Source organism: Thermobia domestica, chromosome 1 (assembly GCF_964235325.1).
Source record: "Thermobia domestica chromosome 1, izTheDome1.hap1.1, whole genome shotgun sequence".
Taxonomy (NCBI): domain Eukaryota; kingdom Metazoa; phylum Arthropoda; class Insecta; order Zygentoma; family Lepismatidae; genus Thermobia; species Thermobia domestica.
This window is the reverse complement of record NC_137454.1, coordinates 240,625,631-240,645,747: the sequence shown is the minus strand read 5'-3', so window position 1 is coordinate 240,645,747 and position 20,117 is coordinate 240,625,631. Positions and strand designations below refer to the sequence as shown.

The following is a 20,117-nucleotide window of genomic DNA, read 5'->3' as shown; positions in this document are numbered from 1 at the left end:
ATATAATAGGCGATGTAGATGAAGTGGCAATCGGACACAAATCATCACATTTCTCTCCAAAAAACACATTGGAAATCGGAATATTGAGAGAACTGTCCATCAAACTCCAAGATTGGGGGATACATGTCCCCCTTATCCTTCTGGATTTCCGCCAGTGCCTCAGAGAATTAACAGTAGATAAATATTATCTTGTAAACTATTTGTCCTTGCCTTGTGAACTTATTTGAATTTATTTTAAGACCTTTAGGCAACTTTGTCTTACGCGGAATTGATAATAATGAAAGAATTAGCGGAATGAAGAAAGTGGTAGAATAGAAGACAACTCCGAGAAAACACACACTCGATGTTTGTCTACCACAAAGCTTACATGGTACTAACCGAGATCGAACCGACTACCACACGCACTAGAGGTGAATGCTTCACGGCGAAGCTATCGTGACACTATTTGTCTTGTGTGTTTTGGATGATCAACTTTGTGCATCTTGGTCAGCATGGTGCAGTCTGCTACATTTTGCTATCGTTCCCAAGATATGCTGCAATACTTTTAGAGACGAGACAAAACGAGACAAACGAGACGGGACAGAACCCCCGAGACGAAACGGGAAGAGCACTTCTTTTCGACACGAGACACGAGACGAGACATGCTTTACACGAGACGCGTAGAAAACGTATGCTTAATGCTTATCTAAGTACAGCAAGCAAGAAGATATATTGTTGGTGGCTCGATCCGAAAGAAGCTTAGGAGAATAGCAATGCTATAAAATTCAATACACTTTTACATTTTTACATACACTTTTACATATATATACCGTAATCACAAACCTACCAGGCCAACGTGTTTAAAAAATGTGAAAGTGTATTGTATTTTATAGCATTGCTATTCTCCTAAGCTCCTTTCGGATCGAGCCACCAAGAGTTGCTGCCTGTCTCTCCATTGTGTGTGTCACAAGCTGCCATGGCTATATACAAAACACAAATTCTCTGCAGATCTCTAGCCTGTGATACTTGTCTCCACGAACAATTAAGCTTGCCACAATTGCAGATTGCAAACTCAGAACATCTAAAGGCAGTAAGGATGAGCACGAGCCCAGTTAGACGTAATTTAGCCGATTCGAGTTGCGAGCCATTCATTGTTTTTGAGGTTAAGTTTGGAGTCGAATCGATTGTGATATTTACCTTGTCCGTGCACTCGTTTTCACTGATTTTGAGATCATCACCTGATTATTTGGAAAACGAAAGCTATGAGAAATGATAAGCAGTAATTTGGAAAAGATTTAATGTTGTTCACGAGAGGGGATAATTATAGCATCTCATCTTGTGTCAATAACGAAAGGAGAATAAATTTTTATGACAAGACAGCCTCATCAAAACTTGTCTTCTGTGCGTGAATATCAGTATTTACTTACTATCAATGCAGAGACGTGCACGCTCAAATGTTTTAGCCCAAGCCGAAGTCCAACCCGGGCCGAACAAGTTTGAACGTGTATGACCGGCGCAGATAACTTTTTAAAAAAAAATTGGCACAAGCGGCATAACTTTATGCTTCTTCGGAACTCAAATCGGGAACCTTGTGAATGACATTTTTGCCTCATAGACTTCTCGACAACCGAGGTCAGCATTCAATCAGTAAGAACATACTGTACCTTTTAGTATTCGCAGAAAAAACAGCCCATCTTTCATATTTTTACGCGGTGTTATACTAGAAAAGAAGAAAGATAGGAGGATATATGAAAGAGTCAATAACGAAGATATAAAAACTGAAAGACGGGGAAAATCATTTCAATGTTCTTCTTCTTCTTATTATTATTATTATTATTATTATTATTAGTAGTAGTAGTAGTAGTAGTAGTAGTAGTAAAAGTAGTAGTAGTAGTATTAGTAGTAGTAGTAGTAGTATAATTGCAGTGCAGTGGGCATTAAAGTTCCGTATGATCCTTTATATTCTTGTATCTCAAGCCCTCATATCTTCTTTTCAGAATACTTAAAACTACACCCAGAATTTGCTTCATTTTTAATAATCTCAATTTCAGATGGAGAACACTTTTCGAGTCGAGTCAGATTTCAAATAAAACTCGCTCCCACTTGCCTATACTCATCCTTAAAAAGCAGGAACCCAGCCAGAATTAGCCCGGGATAGGAGACTAATATTGAAAAGATATGACAATCTTAGCAAAATACAGAAGAATTTTAGTCTGAGAGAAAAAAATTAATGAAATCTCTAATTTCTAGTTCTATTAATCTTGTAGCTCTAGTGGCAAAAGTACTCATTGAAATATGGAGAATGAATTAAGATTATTTTGTAGAACACTCCACTTTAATATCACAGGAAATTCATCTTCTGCCTTGCTTGGTTGTGAAAAATTATGGTGTATATTGCAATACTATGTAAAGTATCTATACTGCCGCTGATTTGTGTCGACAGTCAGAAACAGAAGTAAAATGCAATAATTTTCTATTAACTCGGAAGTATAACTACTTTTATTTTAACAACATTTTGGTTTAGAATTTTTATTCAAGTTCACACCCTTCCTCCTCAACCTTGGATACGGAAATAGAAGAACATATTTAGATTTTGATTGTTGATTCCACTATATTTCAAGCATCATTTCTCGGATCTAGGCCTGTGCGATATGTCGATATATTCATATCGTCGATATCGATATTGTCATATATCAACATTCAATATCGCAAATATACCGCCCGATATACCGTTACATCGATATATCAGCCTGAATTTTTGATATTGATATTGGGGGAAGGCGAGTTATAGGGAGCCTCTAAGTCTTGGGTTGGATGAAGAAATAAAACTTACTTTTTACAATAATGTCTTGTAATGATATTTTTTATTACCACTAATTGCAATGTAAATAATTCCATTTGCAAATTTGCAATATTATATAGTGTAGTTTCTTAGGCACCAGAACTGTTCTGTTCCCTGAAAAAAAGAAACAAAAAAGCATCTGTCTAAAGCAACTGCTCCGAACTTTGAACTAGAATTTATCATAAGAAAGTTTTTTTTCTTTTTAATTCCTCTCTCTCGGAGATTTCCATCCCTTTTAGCCCTTGGGACCGCTCATTCACAAACAGTGTACACATAACCGCTATATGCAGACATAATCTTAAGCAAAGTCAGATATTTTGAAAAAGGAACGAGATTTAATAATAATAATAATAAATTTTTCTTCTTCTTCTTCTTCTTATAATTATTATTATAAGAATTGAGTTTACAACTATGGTCTTATCGCTTTATCTTGCATGAGAGGAACGGAAGTCTGGTACGCCAGTGATGTCCCTCATTCTGTGTTTGCTTCTCTTTCCGTTTTGTATGGTTGTTTGTTTTTGTGGTATTAGGTTATATTAAATCTACACATTACGTAACTTTTTCCTTTTTGTTCGAGATTTTTTTTTTTTTTTTGGAAAAGGAGAGAAATGCTTTCCTCTGATATCTGTTCTTACCATTCATCTTGTTTGAACTGCTTAAATAAGATAATTTTGTAACTTAAGTTATCCATTCCCTTCACGATAATAAAATCGTCATTCTTGACAATTTATTTTATTCTCTTATTTGCAGTTTGCCACACTGATATATTTGTAACAAAGTTCAGGTTTCGTCCAACGCCTTTCGAATTCTCAACCAACCCAACGTCCGAGCTTTTGGGTTGCCTACTATTACAGGAAAAGGTGAATTGCAGGAGGTAATGCACTTTTGGAGTCGTCCATACATTGATGTTGATTACGAATTTAAATTAGTGATAATACCAAAGTAAACTAGACAACGAAATGATTTTGAAAAATATGTCTTAAAACTTTGGTAGTGAGAAGTTATGTATTTATTATGTGATTACTTTCACTGTTGTCACGACTACATTAGTGGCACATGTTCGATAACTAAACATGCTTAATATGGACTAGTGTGTAAAACAATATGGCTATTATTATATGTGTCTTTGATTCAGAGAAAGTAAATCGTGCATAGGCACAAGTTAGTGACAATAGGGACACGAAGCATGAGTAAGACTAGTAAAATTGTCGAAAATATTTGGACTCGTGTAATAAATCTTACCTTCCAAAGTTAGACCATGCTAAGGTCCAGAACCGTGTGTTGTATAACCAACGGTATGCGTAATAGGAGAGATTCAATATCTTGTTATAAATATCAAATTAGCAAGATAATCAACTTTCAGCAAGATAATCTACATTGTCTGATGTGGTTTGAATGAGCAAATCAATAAATGGTTATTTAAGTTATAAGTAGAGAAACATACGATATAGAGTAAGAGCCTATAATTATCTTATTTCATGTATATTTTGATATTCTTCCAAAAATGTGGTTATTTCCCACTCATGACCTAGTCAAGAAGGTAATCAATCTTTCGATTAAAGTGACAGTGGGTCTACAAAGCAAGCGGAAGCAATGGAACAGAAGTAGTGATAGTATCCACTGCGTTCAGAACTTTAAGGAACTTCCAAACGAGGATGACAAACATTTCAGCTGATTTTTTTTCTTCACTAGTTCGAGTACGACTCTGCTGAGTAAGAAGCATTAAGTAAATAAACAAATACTTCACAATTAGAAAAAATGATTGCAAGCGTCAATCTAGGCTTTCTCACCATCTGGGCTGGTTCAAGTTACTCCGACTTGCACAGTTTCTTGGATCCAGATCAGAGTTGTATGGGTAACAACGTGCTATGCAGCGAACTCTTTAAACTCCATTCTCAAACAATAGAACGGGAATCTAAAGTTCCTATGGCACATATTTGAGTTTCTTTACTATATTTCGATAATCCTCACGCACTACTCCTTTCCTACCTCTTCTTTCTTTCCCTCTTTTGCTTTCCCATCTTTACCATGGACCATCCTCTATCCCTTTCTCTGTATCACGTTTCCCTTTTCTTTCTACTCTTTCCGAGACAATATATTTCCTTCTGTCAAGTCTAACCTCTTCACCTTCTCCGTACCTTTCTTCTTCTCCCTTTTCTTCCTTTACCTTCTCCTTGCCTTCCCATCCTTCTCTCTTCGTCCTTCTATATTTTAAATAAAATTGAACGACGTCATAACTAATTACGGAGAGAAAGGAAATTTAATCTTGGAGTTTCTTCTAATGATATTTTGTTTAAGAGGAAACACGTATAATGAGTAGTTTACATCTTAGAATGAGATTTTTTGAAGATTCATAATTTACTATCAAAGCTTTATATTAGAAATAAAATTACTGAAATCTTAGAATGTAACGAGAAAAGTGAGTGGGTATGCATGAACAAGCATGCAATGAAGTTAGTTAACAACGATACTATCCACAACCAAATCGTGTCTTCTTTCAAAAGTGACTTGATCGTCTAATATAAGAAAGCATGCATATATACAATGTTTGATTAAACATTTCATATTATTAGCTAGTCTTATATGTAGACAAAAGAGAACGTGGGTAAAAGGAAGTCGTGTAATGTAGAAAAGGAAGCATGAAGTCTATAATAAAATGGAAAACTTTAATATTGTTAATTTTCTCGTATTAAGTGAATGTGGTATTTGTTTTTTTGGTTGTTTCACTGGTGTCAAAAGTGATCATTGTTTATTATTTAAGTAGATTATTTAGAAATTCAAATTGTTAGAACGAATAAAAATCAATGAATTTTGGTAGTACAATATTTTGGAAAATTGATTTAACTAGGTAAAAGCAATTTAATATTATTACATCTACTATTGTAAGAATTATTGTTCGACTACAATACCAAACGATAAACAGAAATGTTGACTCTAAGAAACAAAATACTAAATTACATCGCAAAATGAATTATTATATGCAAACCCAACTATTAAAATATTTATACATCTGTTTCGAGAGAGTTTACCTTCCCTTTATGTAATTAAACCAAATATTTATCCAAATGTATCTAAAATGCAAATGAAATGAAATCTTTCTGTTCTATGATTATGCCCTTTAGACTAAGGGAGATGACGGAAGATTTGGTGGAATGAGAATGTTGGAGGAAACAGGAGTACCCAGAAAACAGGATGTTGTCAAACATATTTTAGATGTTCGCGGATCAATCCAGGGTCTCCACACACCAGGGATATAGGCTCTAACACTGAGTAATAGTGGAATATTTAACTAAAGAATGGAAAAAAGTAAAAATTTCAAAATTTGGAAGATGTATAGCTTCTAGAAGGACGTGTGTCTCCCAAGAACGATGTACGTGTTACATTCAATGTACATTATGATGTCATCGAGAGAATATATTGCCTTTTGTTGTAAATGAATTTATACATAATAATGTCTTATCGCCAGTAGCATCGTTACTTGCTACAATGAGAGTATCCATATAATGTTTGTGTATATCCGTATTTTGGGTGATGTGGCTTTTAAATAACACATAAGCCAATAATAATAATAATAAGAAAAATGTAATGTAGCTAAAATATTTTGATATATATTGATTTATCTGTTGTATATTCCTAGTGTTTAAATGGTTTGTTGTTGTTTACTCGTCGTTATGACAATGTATATATATTTATTTTGGATCACTATGGATTAGTGACTTTCTATTTGAATAATGGTTATAATATATCGCCTTCTATGCCCGACTATCAAAGTGAGCATTTATTTATGAGTCTAATTACGCGTAATGTTTAAGTATTCCTAACCACAGAATATAGAATATCGACCTATGTAGCAGACTATATAAATTAAATTTTTATAATAAATTGTGCTTTGGCCCAGGACAGCCTTGGAGATTTGTTAGAATAAGAGTATAACTGTCACGTTTACGTTGTAAACTTTTTAGCAGCAAGATGGATTACAAGATTTTACGCAAAAAAGAAAGTATTCAAGAATACCAGGATGAATCGACAAGGAACTGAAAATAATCTTCGTGGCCAAATAGTAGACACCAATGCAGCCATATTAGATCCAACAACAAGCTTGGTGGATATAGTAGGAGAACTGGGCCAACTGATAAATATAAAGATCAAAGAACTGGCAAACAATCCGATACCAAGCTGGAATAAATGAAACAGCACTTAAATTTTAACTTTGATCAAGCCGATACAAGACTAGAACAAATTGTATACACGACTCCAAAAGTGCATTACCACCTGCAATTCTCCTTTTCCTGCAATAGCAGGCAACCCAAAAACCTCGGTGCTTCGGTTGGTTGCGAATTCGAAAGGCGTTGGACCAAACCTCAATTTTGTAACAAGTATATCAGTGTAGCAAACTACAAATAAGAGAATAAAACAAATTGTTAAAAATGACAACTTTATTATTGTGACGGAGTTGGATGACATCAAAAGTTACAAATGATCTTACTTAAGCAGTTCGAAGAACATGAATGGCAAGAAACAGATATCAGAGGACACCATTTCTCTCCTTCCATCCCGGAAGACGAATTTCATAAAAAAGAAAAAATACATAATGTAAAGGTTTAATATTAAAGCCAATCCCAAAATTTTCAAAGCCGAAAGGCAAGAACAACTGAACCACAGTGAATGAAACTGTGCAGAGATATTGCAGACGTAAAATGAGGGAATCCGGGTTTCGACGGACAGGTTGGGTGGGGCACGGACCCCTCCAAACATTTGATCACGAAATATCAAACATGCGAGTAACAGTATGTCAGATGTGTGTAAAGGACATGAAGAATTGCAACGAAACTTTATGTATGGACAATACGCAAAAAATAAACGAATACGTTTTTTTTATTTTCTCCGGAAAAAACAGTTTTAGGGGCAAAAGGTCCAACCAAAAATTTTGAAATTTGACGCCCGAAAGGCAAATACAAGTGAATCGAAATCAATGAAATTGTGCACAGATATTGTCGACGTAAAATGAGGCAATACGGGTTTCGAATATTCCTGTAAAAACCGGTTGGATGGGGAAAGGACCCGTCCAAAACTTTGATCACGAAATATCAAAAGTGCTAGTAACAATATATCAGATGCGTGTACAGGACATAAAGATTGCAACATGACTTTGTGTATGGACAATACGCAAAAAATAAAAGAAAACGGGTTTCTTATGTTCTGCGGAGGCACGGTTTTAGGGGGCAAGAGCCCCAACCCAAAGTTTTGAAAGTTGACGCTCGAAAGGCAAGAAGTGAACCGAAGTAATGAAATTGCGCACAGATATTTTAGACATAAAATGAGGATACGGGTTTGGTAGTTTCCTGAAAAAAGGGTTAGGTGGTGCACCGAACCCTCAAAACCTTTGATTACGAAAAATCAAAAGTGCTGGTAACAATATGTCACATGTGTGTAAAGGACATGAAGAATTGCAACGGAACTTTGTGTATGGACAATGCGCAAAAATTAACTAATACTGTTTTTTTTTATTTTCTGCGGAAAAAACGGTTTAGGGGCAAAAGCTCCTACCCAAAATTTTGAAAATTGACGCCCGAAAGCCAAAATGAAGTGAACCGAAGTGAATAAAATTCAGCGCATATATTGTAGAGATAAAATGAGGGAATACGGGTTTCGTATTTTCCTGAAAAAAGGGTTGGGTGGGCCTCCGACTCCTCCAAAGCTTCGATCAAGGAATATCAAAAGTGCTAGTAACCATATGTTAAATGTGTGTAAAGCACATGAAGTATTGCAACATAACTTTGTGTATGGACAACACGCAAAAAATAAACGAATACGGGATTTTTGTTCTACGGAGAAACGGTTTTAGCGGGAAAAGGCCCGCACCCGAAATTTTGAATGTTGACGTCCGAAAGGCAAGAAGTGAACCGAAGTGAATGAAAGTGTGCACAGATATTGACGACGTAAAAGGAGGATACGGGTTTCCTTTCTTTCTGGAAAAACGGTTCGGTGGGGCACGGACCCCTCCAAACATTTGATCACGAAAAATCTAAAGTGCTAGTAACAGTATGTCAGATGTGTGTAAAGGATATGAAGAATTGCAATGACACTATGTCTATGGGCAATACGCAAAAAAGGAACCAATACGGATTTTTTTATGTTCTGCGTAAAAGCGGTTTTAGGTTGCAAAAATCCCCACCCAAAATTTTTAACGTTGACGTCTGACAAGCAAGGAAGAAGTGAATTAAGTGGATGAAATTGTCCTCAGATATTGCAGACGTAAAAAGTGGGTACGGATTTCGCATTTTCCGAGAAAAAAGGGTTGGGTGGTGCACGGACCCCTTCAAACCTTTGATCACGATATACTAAATTGCTAGTAACAGGACGTCAGATTTGTGTGAAGGACATGAAGAATTGCAACGAAACTTTGTGTATGGACAATACGCAAAAAGTGAACGGATACGGGTTTCTTTATTTTCTACAGAGAAACGGTTTTACGTGGCAAAAGCTCCCACTGAAAATTCTGAAAGTTGACGCTCGAAAGGCAAATTAAAGTGAACCGAAGTGAATGAAATTCGGCACAGATAGTGTATAACATCAAATGAGGGAATACGGGTTTTGTGTTTTCCTCGAAAAAAAGTTGGGTGGGCACGGATCCCTCCAAACATTTGATCACGAAATATCAAAAGTGCTAGTAACAGTTGTCAGATGTGTCTAAAGGCATGAAGAATTGCAACATAACTTTGCGGATGGACAATACGAAAAGAAATAAACGAATACGGGTTTGTTATGTTCTGCTTAAGGACGGTTTTAGGTTTTGAAAGCCCCCACCCAAAATTTTGAAATTTGACGCCCGAAAGGCAAGAAGAAATGAACCCAAGTGGATGAAATTGTCCACAGATACTGCAGACGTAAAATGAGGATACCGGTTTGATGTTTTCCTGGAGAAAACAGTTGGGCAAGGCACCGAACCCTCCAAACCTTTGATCACGAAAAATCAAAAGTGCTAGTAACAGTATGTCAGATGTGTGTGAAGAACATGTAGAATTGCAACATAACTTTGTGTATGAACAATAGGCAAAAAATACACGAATTCGCGTTTTTTTATTTTCGGGGGAAAATGCTTTTTAGGGAAAAAGCCCCCGTCCAAAATTTTGGAATTTGACCCCGAAAGGCAAAATGAGGTAGACCGAAGTGGATGAAATGTGCACAAATATTGTAGAGGTAAGATGAGGGAATACGTGTTTCGTATTTTCCTCAAAGAAAAAAAACTGTTGAGTGGACCGAGGCGTTGAATGGCGTGAGGAAGAAACCGAAGCGTGTTAAGTTGTATGTAGATATTGGATATGTTGCTCTTGTCTGCCAGATTTGAAGCTAAACTGATAGAGTTATTTCAGAGAGACGAAAGGGCTTATTTTACATAGGGTCTATACAGGGCGGTCGTGCATCAATGACGGAAAATTCGGGAGATGAATCTACAGGTAAAACCAAGCAAAAATATCATATGAACATTAGGTGAATGGGGCTTCGTTTGGACGCTAGAGGCGTCTGAAATGTCACCTTCCGAGGCGGCAATTTGTAATATCACAAGAACGGAAAGAAATACGAATGTCGGGTCAAAAGATATAAAGTGAAACCCTATCCGAAGAATCCAATTATTCATAAGTGATAGCGAAAGAGTGGCGGCGCTAGAGGGGTGCACAAAGAAAGTGAATGTAACATGGAGAAAAGTGAACAATTTACACTGAAAAATTGTAGGAGGGAATGTTACTTGAAACATGCAGCAACAAATGTTAATGAACAAAGGCAACAATGGCTACGCTGTAGGGACACTATAGGAGGCGGAATGTAGAAATAAAATATCTTTGTAACGGAGAGAAATAAGAATGTCGGGTCAAAAGATATCAAAGGAAACCCCATCCGAAGAATCCAATTATGTGCACGTATTGCGGGACAGTGGCGGCATGGGAGCTACAAAGAAACTGTTAAACACTCTTAGTGTTGATACGTGCAAATCGTACAAAACTCGTACGGAAGATGAGGTCCAGTGTACTGTAAAAACAAGAGGTATTGTACTTACCGTGGTCAACATAATGCTGTCTTACAGAAGGTGTTCAATATGTCCTCCTTGTTCTTCGAGACAGAGAGTTACACGATGGCGTAAGAATTCTCTGACTTTTGACAATAACGCTGGAGTTTGGCGTAGTGTGGGAAATGCAGTTCATACGCGCTAGCGAAGATCTTCAATGCCAAGCACGAGCCATGTATACACAAGACTCTTCATGTAGCCCCACAGATAAACAGTCTAGGGTATTCAGGTCGGGTTAACGTGGGGGCTATGCTTCTTTGCTTCCACGATCTATCTACCTGCGTGGAATTTTTTCGTTCAGATATGCACGAATAGTGGGACATGAATGGGAAAGACGTTATCATGCATAAACTACATACATTGCCGTGTCCTCAGTGGCGCGTCTTTAACTAGAATAGTTAGGCCCTAGGTTAAAAACTGGAGATAAGATATTGTATGCGTTCAATCGCTGTGGTAAGAAGTGTTGTTTCACAACGTCGTCATCAATAATACCAACCAACACACGGAACTGGAAACGCTGATGATGCTTCGTTTCTACAATTGCATGCGGGTTGTTGGATGTTCATCGATGGTCATTGCGGACATTTGTGATGCCACCCCGTATGAATGCCTCATCCGAGAACATCTGTGGTAGAACTTTTCTCAGCGTTTCATTCACATTCTTTGTGCTCCTTGGACTGTCACTGCTTTGCCATCACTTATGCATAATTGGATTCTTCGGATGGGTATTCCTTTGAAATCTTCTTACCCGACATTCCTATTTCTCTCCGTTATACTGATACTGCATTCCTTCATTCCGCCTCCCATAGTGTCCCTACAGCGTACCATTGTTGATTTTGTTCATTAACATTTCTTGCTGCATGTTCCACGTAATATCCCCTCCTAAAGTTTGTCAGTGTAAATTGTTCAGTTTTCTCCGCGTTACATTCACTTCGTTTGTGCCCCCTGGCGCCGCCACTATTTCGTCATAACTTATGCATAACTGAATTCTTTGAATGGGGTTTCCTTTGCCAACTTTTGACCCGACATTCCTATTTCTTTCCGTTACAAAGATACTGTATTTCTACATTCCGCCTCCTATAGTGTCCTTACAGCGTAGCCATTCTTGCCTTTGTTCATTAACATTTGTTGCTGCATGTTGCAAGTAACATCCCCTCCTACAATTTTTCAGTGTAAATTATTCACTTTTCTCCATGTTACATTCACTTTCTTTGTGCACCCCTCTAGCGCCGCCACTGTTTCGCCATCACTTATGCATAATTGGATTCTTCGGATGGGATTCCCTTTGATATTTTTTGACCCGACATTCGTATTTCTTTCCGTTCTTGTGATATTGCAAATTGGCGCCTCGGAAGGTGACATTTCAGACGCCACTAGTGTCCAAACGAAGCCGCATTTACCCAATGTTCATATGACATTTTTTGCTTGTTTTTACCTGTAGATTCATCTCCCGAATTTTCCGTCATTGATGCACGACCACCCTGTATAATATCTACACAAAATCATTTCCTTCGGTCCACTCCTTCCTTCGCTATTTCGGTATTATTAATTCTTTTTTCGGATGGGGCCTAGGCCCCACATAGTTTTTCCGCAAAAATTAAAACACGATTCATTTCTTGTTTTGCAAATAGTCCCAATACGAAGTTTCGTTGCAATTTTCCATATTTTTTAGGGACTTCTGACGTATGCGTATTTTTATCATCGTCACCGAAAGTACCGTTACATCGCCGTCACGGGTATGTGACCGCGCAGTACTCCAAGGAAGGGATAGTTGTATAAGAATTTGTGATTAATTTTGAAGAGTTTTTATTTTGACTAGGGAATTAACATAGGTATAGGGAGTAAAGACACAAATTTGAAGCATCAGTTTACTGTCATCTCTGTAAAGATTCGTATTCTCAGTTTTTCTATTTATTGTTTTATATGTTAAGTTAAACACCACAATATGTATCACTGATATCGTAAATCGTATTTTTTTTTTTTTTTTTTTTTTTTGTAAATCGTGTCTGTAACGTGTTATCAAAACATTTATCTCCAGACATGATGTAGAGAGGAGAGAAAGAGACACATCTGCAATATATGTATATGTGATTTATGAAATAAGTGAAGGAATTACGTAGTTAAAGGACACGTAAGAGAGCGGAAAGGAGATATATAAGTCTGAACTTTCAGAAACGCCCTAGATAGGTGAAAATATAGTTAAAAATTGCAAAAGATATCACGTAATTTATCTTTCTTTTCTTATATTCTAGTATCTTTTTTCACATCCAAACATCTCTATCCAGAATTACGAGATAAAAGTGAATAGAGAAACATTTCCATCTGAAGGATTAAATCAGAAAAAGTATTTTGACTCGGACTAGTTTCGAACTCACAACCCTTGAATCTATGAGTCAGCGCTCTAGCGATTGAGCTAACAACTGTTGTAAAAGACTCATTTCTACAACTACCTGTTGATGAATGGTGTTTATTAACCAAGTTGCCCGAAATGAAATCTTTGAGTTTTACGTCCCGCGGTTGATGATGATGATGATGTAATGAATTAAATGGTGGAATGAAGAAAGTGGGAGGAAACGGGAGAACCCCGAGAAGACCCACGCACACGGTGTTTGTCCACCACAAATTTCACTTGGCGGGTGCTGGGATCGAACCCGGGACGCCAAGCACCAGAGGTGAATGCTCTACCACTGAGCCACCGCGACCCGACCAAATTGGCTGAGATAATTGCTTCATATAGCTATTGCTATAATAATAATAATAATAATAATAATAATAATAATAATAATAATAATAATAATAATAATAATAATAGTAATAATAACAATAAGTACAGAATTTTAAAAGGCGCATTTGTTAAAAGTTTGTATTGCGGAGTAAGTCCTAATATGAGATTTTAATAAATATAAAAGTAAGCGTGGTTTATCGGTGCGTATTGCTCAAACTGCGCTACTCACTACCATAGTACTATAGGGGTTGTGCGCGTATGGTACAGTAGCCTTGTATTTTCCTCTATTTGGAGGGTATTGCTATCTGACAGCATCACTTAGAGAAACAACCACGAGATAAATCTGCAGAAATTTCATTCACGTTAAGTTCTAAGAGAGAGAAATTATTGCAAGGAAAACGAAAATAATAATACGCATCATGCCCAGACCGAAAAAGTATACAAAGCTAAACAAAATGGGAAAAAAGGAAAGAGGGAAAGGAAAGAGCAAAAGACATGGGAATAAATTATATTTTAACACAGTCTGTGTCTTTCCCCCTGCCCCTGGACCTGTCTTGATTTTTTTTCCTTCATAGGATAAATCTCTTTCAGTACCGAACGCGAACATCATTTATAGTGTTTAATTCCTTGAAAGAAAATGTAATTCAGTCTAGGGTGCGACTCGAACACAGAATTTTTACAACAACTGTTACACACGCTACCCACTTACCTACAGGTATACACGCTATATCAACTGCGTATAAATAAGCTATTACACGCGCTGTTATCAAACGTGTTAAATCAGTCATTGTCAGTGAGTCGGTGAGCTATGACACACGCTGTTTCTCCACCACAAAGTTCACTTCGAGGGGGCTGGGATCGAACCCGGACCCAAGCACCAGAGGTGAACGCTCTACCACTGAGCCACCGCGGCTCCAGCTGTATTTAGAGGCTGACACCTTTGAAAGAATCATCATTCATCTCAGCGACCGTAAAAACTAGGGATTTGACACGAATATGGGTCATTTTGAATTATTTTTACGTGTTTCGGTACCCCCAACCACCGGTGACCCCGGCCCGCAAACAATGGTAGCCGATTTTGAGTTATTGCTAATGGAAGTGTCACCATTGATTTCAGCGACCGTGAAAAATAAGGATTTGACACAAAATCGGCCATTTTCTAATATCATTACACGTCCTGGTAAATGTACCCTCCCCTGAGAACCCTGGTTCGAATTTTGAAAAAAAAACGCTTTGTCTTAGTCTGGGGCCTGGACAAAAGTATCCGTGATCAAAATTTAGTAACTTTATGTCAACTCATCTGATCCCCAGGACGCACACACACTGACACACAAGCAAACTCGTGCTTCATACACACAACAGATAGAACAAACAGCGTTCTTTCGCATAGAACGTTGCTATGTTGCTTCCACCCAGTTAAGCCTTCTACTAAGTGTCTGGAGGGCATTAGTCTTTCATACGTAAATACGTCTGTTGAATTTGCCTCTTCTATCGAAGTAATGGGTCGCGTGTACTCTTAGTATTAGCTATTTTGTTGTTATTGACCTTGAAGAACCAACAAATGGTTTTTCATGAAGATACAAGTCGCTTTGGTCCGTGAAGCTGATATACAGTAGAAATGACCTATGCAGTACTCGCCCGTTGTGAAATAGAAAGATAATGTTGGTTTTATCTGAACACCCACAAATTTGTTATAGCAAGAGGCCTTTCCACAACTACTTCCAATCTGGATTAAATTTCACGGCTAACTTTTTGAATTATACACAAGAGTATCATTGATATGTTAGTGTTAATAATATTTATGGCGTCAAGGAAAGGTTTTCAACTTCCAAACTATGTTGTGCATAAAAGTAGGAAAAGTTCCAGAGCCCTGCAAACCCAGGCCCAAAGACCGGCACGGCCCGGCCTGGATGGATCTGTATTCAGTGCCCGGCTCGACCCGATCCGGCCCGGCCCGAATCTCGAGCCGGGCACAAACGGCCCGGACACTAAACTGGCCGGGCACGAACGAGCCGGGCTCTAAACGGACCGGTCGTAACCAGCCTGGGAACAACCAAGTTGATAAGTCAAGTCAATCCTTCAATATGCAATGGGAAATGAGAAATGTGTCGTCATAATATTGCAATGTCTATTTGTCCTTCTCGAACAGGAAAATCGTGTGAAAGGTTACACAAGGTTTTCTTTCTATGTCCCTATTTTGTCTGTCTATTTGTTATCTGTGCTTGCTCTGTCCAGCCATGTTTATTATACAAATATACACCTCATGGACGTAAAAGTCTTATACTACGCTCATTAGTGCATTACGAGTAACAGAGAAGATATGTAGAACTGTTACACCGTATGTGATACTAATACTGCAACTACTACAGCTGATACTACTATTACTATTACGATTACGAATGCTAGTGTTTATTCCACTATTGCTGCCATCTGCTACTACTATTACTACTATCACTACTGCTACACTCATTAGTATACTAATGCGACAACGAATACCACTATTGCTATTATTAGTAATACGAAAACAAAACAATGAAAACGAAATCTTTGAGTTTTACGTCCCACAGTTATGCCGGCTAGGCTAAAGGAGGCGGTGATGATGAGAAATAAATGAAATGGTGGAATGAATAAAGGGGGAGGAAACGGGAGAACGCCGAGAAACCCCCCACACGGTGTTTGTCCACCACAAAGTTCACTTGGCGAGAGCTGGCATCGAACCAGGGACCCCATCCATTAGAGATGAACGTTCAACCACTGAGCCACCATTCCAGGAACACCTAATCGACCCTGGCATCTTGGTGATTTATTTGATCATTATATTTTGTTATATTTGTAGTATCATACTATAAACAATACAGAAAGATGTAACACTATTTGGTATTTGCCTTGCTAATTGAACATTACTACAAATTGTACTGATCTTATAAGCGCTCCAGTTCACGGTTTTGGCCTCCGTGGTCTTATGGTAGCGTACCAAATTCTATTTAGTAGGTCAAGTACTTGACTTTATTATACGTTCTTTAGGTAACTGCGGCTCAGGCCGTATGGATGATGATGGGATGAATTGGTGGAATGAAAACAGTGGGAGGAAGCGGGACCACCCCGGAAACTCCCAAGCACACGGTGTTTGTCAACCACAAAACTCACATAGCACAAGCAGTGATTGATCCGACTACCTCTAGCACCTGAGCACCTGATGTGAATGTTTTTCCTACTGAGCCAGCGTTGTCCCTCGTAGATCAAGCATCGGTTCACATTCTACGCAGACCGGCCATAATAACTAGCATTTCTCCATTTTATTCTGTACTTAGAAGGTAAATTCGGTACCACCAGATATGTCAACTCTGACGCAAAGTCGTAGCAGTTGTAGTAGTATTAGCAGTGGTCCTAGTAATAATAGTAGAAGTAGTAGTAGTAGAAGTAGTAATAGTGGTAGTATTACAGTACTTTGCAGACTTGAATAAAGAGTCAGCTTCCCAAACACATTACGATTAGCATAGGCTGACAGTAAGACCGTACGATCACGACCAAGGCAGGGGTAGTGGAGAACATTTAAGAAAAAGGCTGACAAGATTAGTTTCCGATCCGTCTTTCAGAGTTGCCGGGCCCGGTTCGGCTCTATAGCATTTGTGCTCGGCCCGGAATGTGCCCGATCCGGTTCGTCCCAGAATATGCCTGGCTCGGTTAGGGTCCGGTCCAGTTTGATATTACTTGAAACGGGCAGGGCAGGGCTGGAACGGGCATATTCCGGGCCGAACCGGGCGCTCCCGGCCCGTGCAGGGCTCTGCTATCGACAGATACCAGAGCAAAGACAGTGATAAAGAGAAATGGTTTTCTGCTATTGATTCTGCATCCAACGAATAGGTTCCATCTTATCCGTTAACTCTATATTCAAGCCAGAAGTGGTTCAAATTTGCAAATTGCGGTTCTAACATTTAACGGCAACACACAGGGAGAAGACTCTTTTGTAAACGATTGCGCGTGTAGAGGCAACATATCATGGTCATCCACAATACTTTACTAAAATTGACAAGGGTTTAAATTTATTATTACTTCCGGTTTCAACAACAGTTTCAACTTTTATCGTCATAGCATGAAACGGTAACATAGCGAGAACTGATCTTTGAAAACGAGTTACCATCTAGAGCCAATATCAAGAGTATCCAATATATTCTACCGAAACCACAAATGGTTGAAATTTACTATTACTTCCGGTTTCAATTTCTAAATTCCGCTTAATAGAAATAGTAAATGCTTCAGGATCTGGTCTTTTGCAATTAATAAAGTGTCCAAAGAATAGATTTTATTTCCTTCGTTAAACTTCTACTCAAACCGGAATTGGTTCAAATTAGCCATTTCCGGTTTGAACGTTTGTCAATATATAAAGAAAATGATAACGGATATTGAGAAGTGGTTTCTGCAAATGATTTAGAGTCTAAAGACGACATATCATGACTATCTACAATACTCCAATAAATTCGGATGTAGTTAGAATTTACTATAACTGGTTTCAATAACGGTTTCAACGTTTATCGCTATAGAACGAAAACGGCAGCACACAGCGAGAAGCAGTTTGAGGCAAACAATTCAGCCTTTGAACAAACATATAGTTACTATCCATATAACTCTACCAAAGCTGGTAATTGTTCAAATTTACTAGTACTTTCGGTTCCAATACTGATTTCCGTAGAGCAAAAATGTTAAAAGATATTAAAAAGTAGCTTTTTGCAATCGATTCATTGTCTCAAGAATAGCTTCCTCCTTCTCCATGGCAGCTTTTATCAAAGCAGAATTTGTTAAAATTTGCCATATTCTGTTTGATCGTTCCTCGCCATAGAACGAAATCAGTAACAGATAGCTAGAACGTCATTGTCCAAACGATTTAGCGTCTCAAGGTAGATATACCATAATTATTGTCAACACCCTACCGGAACAGGAAGTGGTTCAAATTGACTATTACTTCCTATTTCAATTCTTTTTTCCATAGATCAAAACAATAGGAGATACCAGGATACGGCTTTTTTTTACGATCAACAGGAAGTGTTTCAAATTAACTATTATTTGCTATTTCAATTCTTGTGTCCAGGAATCAAAACAATAGGAGGTATCAAGATACGGCTTTTTTACAATCAACTCAGGGTCGTAGGAAATTGTTTCTCCAAGAATTCAGCATCACTAGAATATTTCCACCAATTCCTATTCAAACCAGAAGTAGCTGAAGTTAGCCAAGTACGGTTTCAACGTGTATTGCTACAAGTTTCTAATCTATGACTAAGAGTGTCAACTTGTTGCATATAATAGACGAGTTACAAGTACCAATACCAAACTAAATGAAGTGAGTATCGTTTCACAGTGTGAAACGAAGATTTCCAAACTATATGAATTCAATAATCAAACTTGAAGTAGTTTTCTCATCTGTCACAAAAGAAAATGCATGTTTTTCGAAGGATAGTATCTTTCTATCACCTCTCGAAATAATTAAATGTTTTAAAGGACCAATCCCTAACCATAAATCGATAATTGTATTATCTTTCGTTTTGCAACTCAGACAAGATACGATAGAAATATCGTAAAGAAATAGAAATATCGTAATAGAAAGACAAAACAGCTACGTTCTTTGACAAGCTTGAAACTTACGAATATTAGCAATATATATTTACAGAGTAGGAAGTTTATACTACGTTATTCCGTAGTTCATTGGATCCGTACAGAACTACCACCCAGATGGCCCGTGTTCAAAACTTCGTGCTTTGCTTGTGTTAAAAGAAAAAGATGATTACAATTGTAATTGAACTCAAAATCAAGTCAAGTTAGAGATGCGCACGAGACGAGTCGAGACAGAATTTTCCTGACAAAATTCGAGTCGAGACACAGCTTTTCCAATAGAGAAATATACATTTTTCGAGTCGAGATATTCCTTTTAGAGCACATTTTCGAGACGAGACAGCCTCAAATCTTGTCTCGTGCGCATCCCTAAGTCAAGTCTATGATGGAGCTCAGGAAATCAGCACTTACAATTACTTTACTGTTAGGATACAGCTGAGTTGATTCACTATGTTCTATGCTATCAAATGAAGTATAAATATTACATTGAAGTTTTCCAGACAAGATTATTGGCGTGGACAGCAAACTGTATAGCGAAAAGAAAGATAGAAAGTGAAGGGTTAACTTTAAACGGCCCGCTCCAGTTGAAGTGCTTATACAGACACAGACAGACAATGAATGACACGGAGAATCAGTCGTATGAGCAAACGCTAAAACAAATCTTATGCCCTTACTTACTTTCACTAACGTGTCTGCTCACTACGGAAGCATCGTAAGTATATACACTAACATATAGCCACGAGAGAATATATAGGCCGAACTCAGATTTTGAGTACAGTGTCAAAAGTTCATTTCCGTAAACTGCAAAAGGCAGTGATGCTCAAGCAATAATAGTCCACTTATGTTCTATTAAATCCACTTGTTCTATTTATTGGATATTACAAATATTATGCAAACTTGCA

The 20,117-nt window shown here is 37.8% G+C and overlaps 1 protein-coding gene across 1 annotated transcript in view; it reads right to left on the bottom strand.

The window, feature by feature from the left end:
- Positions 1–2,910: 2,910 nt before the first annotated feature.
- LOC145679156 (uncharacterized) overlaps positions 2,911–20,117 on the bottom strand; it is a 163,901-nt gene continuing 146,694 nt past the window's right edge. The window contains exons 7-8 of the mRNA XM_081749749.1: positions 4,849–5,025; positions 2,911–2,935 (exon numbers count right to left, since the gene is read on the bottom strand). Coding sequence (XP_081605875.1) covers positions 2,911–2,935; positions 4,849–5,025 — 202 coding nt within the window. The remainder of the gene's footprint in view (positions 2,936–4,848; positions 5,026–20,117) is intronic.